Below are 7,350 nucleotides of genomic sequence, written 5' to 3' on the forward strand. Positions count from 1 at the left end.
CTGTTTCACTGAAAACAATGTTCACTTACAACAAGAAGTGAAGCTATGCTTCTTAATCAGGAGAATATAATATAGATAAAATAATATGATTATATATATATATATATATATATGATTATAGATAACATAGAAAGATATCCTTTTACCAAATAAATAAAAAGAAAGCAAAAGGTAATTAGAAAGAATGGTTACATTTTGTTTTACCAAAATTTCATATTATATGGAGAAATGAATTCACAAAGATCAAAATAATTTGTAAACTTTATTTCATGTTGAATTATTGGTTTAAAATTTTAAAAAAAATAATTAGTAAATTTATTATCAGCATTGTATACATATAAATAAAGTCAAATAAAAAAATAAAAATAGAGGTGGACACCCATGCGTGCACGTGCAGGGGTTGCTGGGTGGAGGCGGACGGAGCTTTTGGGAGACGGGCGAGGGACAAGGGGGAAGGCTCCCCACTTCAAGCCCACTAGTTGCCTTCCCTAGATAATTTCATTTCCAAAATTTGAAAAGCCTGCCTGCAACTTCCTGGATTTTTCCTCTGGACAATTCGTCAACATCAATGGCCAAGTCTTTTCCCTTTCGGCGGTGATAGCTTTTTAAATTTTAATTGTCCATGCAATGACGAAAAGTGAAAAGCAAATCATCTGCAACATCTATGCACTACCACAGCTCCTTCTAAGCACCCACTCGGATACGATAGCTTCCTGCATTATGGGGAGGAGGAGAGTCTGAAGAGGTCCTGAAGTAACCGAAGGTTCTTAGACTAATTGATCTTATGTTGTTAGAAGGCTCATTCCAACTAAATTTTGAAACATTTGTTCACTAACAAAACCCAAGAAAAGCCCTTTCAAAGTTTTATATGAAAATGAAAAACCAATCCTGACAGCATTTGCTTTCTCATGCCTCATGCTTATGTCTTAAAGTTTTTTTTTATTAAGTTGTGATCACTTTGATTTTTCTACCGATCAATTTGTCTAAGGGTAATTTCTATTCGAACAGTTTTCCAACAAAATATAGTATACGATTAAAAGATGCTATCAATTAATTACTTGGCATGAATGCTGAATCCATATGCATGTGAATTAAATAGTCATGTAATTTTTCTTATAATTAAAGCACAATATCTTAAAATTTCTCATAGCTTGGAAATAGTTTTTAAGAAATCGTATTGCATAAGCCAAAGGATAAAAACACATATACATACTACGGTTAATGGATGGTATTTAAGTTAAATTTGTCTCTATCCTAATATTTAGTATACGTAGTAGACATTCTTTGAAGAGAGTGTACACTACTCAATAGATAGTAGGGACAATTTCAGAAACATCCCCTGAAGTTTCTGATAATTTCACTAACATTCCTTGAAGTTTGTAAAATTACACAAACCTCCGATGAGGTTAAGGCCAATCAAAACAAGGAACATTAGAAAAGTACTTTAAGGAGAGAAATGAACCTTTTATTCCATAAATACCCATTATGCATGTATATAAGTTGTATTAGTAAAAAAAATATTTAGGGAAAATGTGTTTGAAAATGTGCTTGAGCCATTTTTATCCTAACATATTTTAGGGTACACTCCTATTGCCTATTCTGTTTAGATCTTTAATTTGATGAACTCAAAATTAAAAATAATGAAAAAAAAATTTACACAAGTTATCTAACTCAAAGGTTTTCGTGCATAGTTTTTCTTTTTAGGTTTTCGTGCATAGTTTTTCTTTTCGTTTTTTTTTTTTTGGATAAACAAAGAACATGCATTTTCCTGATGAATTTTTTTTAACACATGAATCATGCACTTAAAAAAAATAGTTAGCTGCATCAAGTGGGTTAAATTTACACCACAAAATCAATGGTTCTTAGAGATATTTTGTACATGTGATGTGGGGGTAGACCTTAGTTTTTGCCTAACAATTTATGCCAACTCTTCTTCAGAATCCCATAAAGTTTGGAATTAAATATTGCACAGGAAAAGTATTTCGGAATTAAATATTACAAAAGAAGAGTATTTCGACGAAACTCCAAAATTTTTAAACGAGAAATGGAGATTGGGTGTGGGATAATGAGAATCCGTAAGGTAATGTATAGAAGTGTTCGGTAAAATTATTGAAACTCCAAAATTTGTGGGTTTAGATATTCTATGATCAATTTAGTGCTTCAAAATTTTGTTCTTCTTAGTTTTTCAAAATCAATCTTCAGAATTTTTTGTCATTTCTCCAATTATTGAATAAACTATTGTACTTTTGTCAGTCAGAAGAATCCTAGATTAGCTTATTGCCAAAACAATTATTAAATTGAGTGACAAACATTTTCTTTTTCTGGTTATTAATATTTACTAAACAATGACCTACCCACAGAAAAAGAAAAAAAAAAACCTAAACAATGTGTAGACTAAGTTCAGTTTCATGGTAACTTTGATGTTTTCTTCAATTTTAATTTTCAGATTTGCTTCAATTTGCCTTCTGCACCTAAGTTTGATATATTTTTGCATTCTAGATGATACAAGTATTTGGGAAAGCTTTGGTAGAAAAGACGGCAGAGTTGATTGTAGTAGATTACATGGGAAGGAGCGACATGGACAACATGCAATCACTGAAAAGGAAATGGCAAGAATTGTGCTGCAAAGCATCTGACGTAGAAGAAGAAGTGAAGGGAGAAGAAATGTCAGGTAAAAAGAAAAGGAAACGTGAAGTTGATGGTTGGTTGAAGGACGTTAAAAAATTAAGTCCTGAAATTGATGCATTGGAAAGAAGAGGATCATCTTGGAGGCTTCCACTAAAGGAGGATCCTGTAGGAAAGCTGCAGCTTCAGGTGGAAGAACTTATTCAGCAGAGCCACCATTTCAATGGGCTTGTGCTCGATACTTATGACAAAATTGGGGAGCCATGCCTGCCAACCAAATTGTTTGGAGTAAAGTTCGAGGAAGCTTTGCAGAGAATTTGGCCATGCTTGGTGACCGATGATATATCAAGCATTGGGATTTATGGTATGGGCGGAGTTGGTAAGACCACACTGGCGAGGCACATTGAGTACCATCTTTTAGAAAAGAACAAATATCGCGTGCTTTGGGTTACAGTATCTCAAGAAAATTTCAGTATCACCAGTTTGCAGGATAAGATTGCCAATGTCTTAGGCATTCGTCTGTCAAATAGGGATGAGGAAGAAGTCAGGGCAGATATATTGCGTGGGGCATTCAGCAGAATGAAGAGATTAGTAGTGCTCATTTTGGATGATGTTTGGGAAGAATTTTGTTTAGACAGGGTAGGGATTCCTCTTCATCCAAACAAGTGCAGATTGATTTTGACTACACGCTCACTGGAAGTGTGCAACAGGATACAATGCCAAAGAAAATTTGATTTGCAAACTTTGGACAAAGACGAAGCTTGGGATTTGTTCAAGTATAGACTTGGCAGCGAGACCTTGCTTCAAGGAGATTTGGACAATATTGCCAAGTCCATAGTGGAAGAGTGTGGTGGTTTGCCTCTTGGTATTATCACAGTGGCTGGAAGCATGAGAGGTGTGAGCGATATTTGTGAGTGGAGAAATGCATTGGAACAATTGAAAACATGTTCAATAGGGTATGATGAGATGGAACGAGATGTGTTTCCCATTCTGGAATGGAGTTTCAATCGCCTGAGCAAATGTGAAAAGAATTGCTTCTTGTATTGCTGTCTTTATCCGGAAGATCGGAAAATACAAAGAGAGGAACTAATAGACCTCTTTATTTGGGCAGAGCTGATGTCAAAACGGGGCTCAACGTCAAAAGCATTCGATCAAGGTCAAACGATATTAAACAAACTGATAAGAGTTTGCTTGCTGGAAGAAACTAGAGATTCTGAAGGGGATGACTGTGTGAAGATGCATGATTTGGTCAGAGACATGGCATTAAGGATCACGCATGGAAACTCCAAACCAGAGAGCAGCAGAGATGATGTACCACGATTCTTGGTGAAAAGCTTAGGACAGGAACATTCAATAGTAGCACTGGAACAAGAAGAGTGGACAGAAGATCTCCGTGCAGTTTCCTTCTATTCACAAACTTTAAAAGGAACAAAAATTCCACCAGCCTGGTCACCAAATTGTCCTAAGCTCTCAACCTTGCTTCTTTCTCGGGTTTCCATAAAAGAAATCCCAGATTCATTCTTTCGGCACATGTGTGGACTTAAAGTTTTGAATCTATCTCAGTGCTACAATATAACAGAACTGCCTAATTTTGTTTCAGACTTGGTGAATCTCACTGCTCTGATTTTGGAGGGTTGTGGAGGCCTCCGATTTGTGCCACCACTGGGAAAGCTCAAGCAATTGAGGGATTTGGATCTATCCAGAACTGAGATTGAGGATTTACCTGAAGGCTGGGAGTCACTGGTCAACCTCGAAAGTCTTAACTTGCGTGAGTGTTGGGCTGTAAGACGAAAGATAATACCAAAAGGGACATTTTCCCAATTGCACCGTCTTCAATGGCTATTATTGCCATATGGTAGGGTACAAGTTATGGATTTAGAAGTGTTGAACCAATTAGAAGTTTTTATAGGATGTTTGCCTTTTACGGACTTTTATATAATTACTCGGTGGCCAAAATACTATAATGTTTATATCAATAACATCTTAACTGAGGATCCGTTTTATGACGGGGACAGTGATTGTGAGGACCAGGAGAAACAACTGTATTTCCATCAGTTTAAGCTTGGTAGAGGATGGAACTATCTGCCAGATGACATGAAAAGTTTGACAATCGAGGATTGTGAGGGCATGGTCATTAGGTGCTTGTCAGATGCTTTTAGGAATTTTACAAATTTAAGCCACTTATCTAAATTGGTTATTGAGGATTTGATTGGAATAGAGTTCCTCTGGCAATTGTCCTTCGCTTCTCCACGTGATCAGTTGGAAGTCTCGTCTTTTAGTCCACTCCGTGATCTCCAAGTGCTAAGCCTCAACAGGTTGCCAAATCTGGTTGGTCTATTTTACGGAGACTCAGAACCATATTTGCTTCCAGCTAGCACCTTTTCTTCCCTTAAAGAATTGTGGATTTCTAGATGTCACAACATGAAGCAGCTATTCACACTGCAGTTGCTGCAGAACCTTCAAAATCTTGAAATATTAGGAGTTGAAGATTGTGAAGGACTGGAGGAGATAGCAGCAGATGGCTTCCAATTGACTTCAAGTGGAGCCACCGCAACAGTCATCCTTCCAAAATTAAAGTTTTTGAATCTGTGTTGGCTGCCACAATTGAATAATATTTGCAAGGCAGCCTTGATCTGCAATTCAATCTATCAGATTGAAATATCCGGTTGTCCAAAGGCAAAGAGGCTGCCTTTGTTTCTTCCTACCATCAACGGACTACCATCTCTTCCTAGCACTCTTCATAAAATCAAGGGAGATAAAGAGTGGTGGGAATCGTTAGAGTGGGAAAATCCTTGTGCCAAAAATGCCCTTGACCCATATTTTACCACGCAGTAGCGGATCCCATTTCTTTGATGAAGACCACCTGTTTGATCAAAATCCTGACGGATTCTCATGTACGTGTTTTCTTCCCTTCCTTAAATGTTACCAACTATCCCCTTTCTTTGAGCTTTCTTCCCCAAAATGATCTGCTTCTCCACTAGCATAGAATTTGCTATTGTGTAGGAATCGAGATTAACATTTTTTGTAATGAGCTCAAGGTTTTTTTTTTTTAACTTTCTTGAGGTGCAGAATTGCTAACACCTTTTGAGCTCAAGGTACATTAGTTTCTTTTTCTTTTTTCTGCATATAATCTACTGCATACAGCTTTTAAATTTTTTTCTTATTTCTGTAAATTTAAATATTTTATTTTCTCTCTTTCCTTCTTCTTGTTTGTTTGTTATTTTCCTTTTTTCATTTCCCGCTGTTGAAAGTTGTCTTGTTTTTCCCCTTCTCTTAAGAGGCTTTCTAGATAAAGTTAAAGGGTATATATGTTTGCATATGTTTAAATTCGAAATTTCATATTGAGAGCCACAATAAGTTGGAAGGAAGTAGAATTACAACGTAATTTCCATGATTGTACTTGCGTTAGTATCATGGATGACTTTGCTTTGTGTTTCTGACTATACTGATCAAGTGTTGTTTGCCAATATTTCTCAGGTTACCAGGTAGCCACAAAATTGCTGCTGCAAGAGAGTTGATGTTGCAAAAACAAGTGTTAAATGAAGCTTTGTCCACCAACGCCAAATTTCTTTCAGTACATGCTTCTTCTTTAGCTATATTACAGTTGCTGTTTTTCATCATGTGTAGCTTTCTATTCCTACCTAGATGATGTTTTTTTTATACAGGGCTGGCCTCAGTTTGAGGACAACAAACCACATTTGCAAGATATGGAGCTAGGGAAGACCAGCAATCTTTAGCCAATGTTGTGCACTCAATATAATTTCAGTCGAGGAAAAGTTCAACATACAATGCCCTGAAAAATCAAACACACAATCAATCAGCCATTGATAACAACCTCTTACCTAGGTGAACATGAAGACTAAAGCAACTTGAAGACTAGAATGATTTTTTTGGATGAATGAATGTCATTGAAACTCGGCTATTCTTCTGCTATTCCATCCTTGTACATCAAATTTTCGTCAATCACAAGACTTGATACAATCAGTTCAGATGCCACTCTGTTACAGAAATCTAATGTTTTATGTAACAGTGCACAAGCCCTATGATATTGCTAAGAAATGGTAAAACCTCACCTTCATGAAATACCACTTATTCTTAGTTTGAATTTTATTTCAGGTTTCTAAGGTGGCAGGGATATGTTGAACTGAAATTCCATGACTGGTGGGCTATCTTGGTCAAAAAGAGGGCCTTGTTAACTGAGAACTGGAGTCGCCAGCCATTTTTCGTACTAACTACTTTTATTGTAGTCTTTACTATACTAAAAGCGGGAGTACGGAGTGCTACAGTAAAATTGGGCTGGTTATAGTGCGATTTGTGTGAGCTTGTGGGGCGGTTTGGTCTTTTGCCATTCAGTGGTGTTCGCTTTGCTGGAAATTCACTTCTGTCCGCGTGGCTCTCGTGCGTGGAAACATTTCCTCTTGGTCAGCAATTTCCTCTTCATGTGATTAGCATTAGCCTTAGTGGTGCTTCATTTTTCGATAATGCCATTTGCTGTTTCTCTCTTACTTAGGACACCGGAAGATGCATGCTATATTATTTTGGTTCCTTTGTAATTTATTTGTTCTTTGTACCTCTTTTGTTTGAGTCATTGTTGCCCCTTGTGATCCGGAGAGATGGGCCACCTTAGCTATTTACAAGTATTAGTTTAGCTTTAGGTGTTTGCCATATTTTCCAATCATGCCATTTATTTTTCCCTAAATTTAACATGTATGTTATATTTGCTTG

The 7,350-nt window shown here is 36.7% G+C and overlaps 1 protein-coding gene across 1 annotated transcript; it reads left to right on the top strand.

Moving 5' to 3' along the window:
• Positions 1–2,044: 2,044 nt before the first annotated feature.
• Positions 2,045–6,242, top strand: LOC113757304 (disease resistance protein RFL1-like). The gene is made up of 3 exons (XM_027300662.1): positions 2,045–2,080; positions 2,500–5,519; positions 6,103–6,242. The coding sequence occupies exons 1-2, from the start codon at positions 2,045–2,047 to the stop codon at positions 5,458–5,460; spliced, it is 2,997 nt and encodes a 998-aa protein (XP_027156463.1). The 3' UTR covers positions 5,461–5,519; positions 6,103–6,242.
• The last annotated feature ends 1,108 nt before the right edge of the window (positions 6,243–7,350 follow it).

Source organism: Coffea eugenioides, unplaced genomic scaffold (genome assembly GCF_003713205.1).
Source record: "Coffea eugenioides isolate CCC68of unplaced genomic scaffold, Ceug_1.0 ScVebR1_2933;HRSCAF=4057, whole genome shotgun sequence".
Taxonomy (NCBI): Eukaryota; Viridiplantae; Streptophyta; class Magnoliopsida; order Gentianales; family Rubiaceae; genus Coffea; species Coffea eugenioides.

Coding starts and splice junctions, on each gene's coding strand:
- LOC113757304 (XM_027300662.1), top strand. CDS start 2,045: ATGGAGATTGGGTGTGGGATAATGAGAATCCGTAAG. Junction 2,081..2,499: donor GGATAATGAGAATCCGTAAG/GTAATGTATAGA, acceptor TTTGCATTCTAG/ATGATACAAGTATTTGGGAA.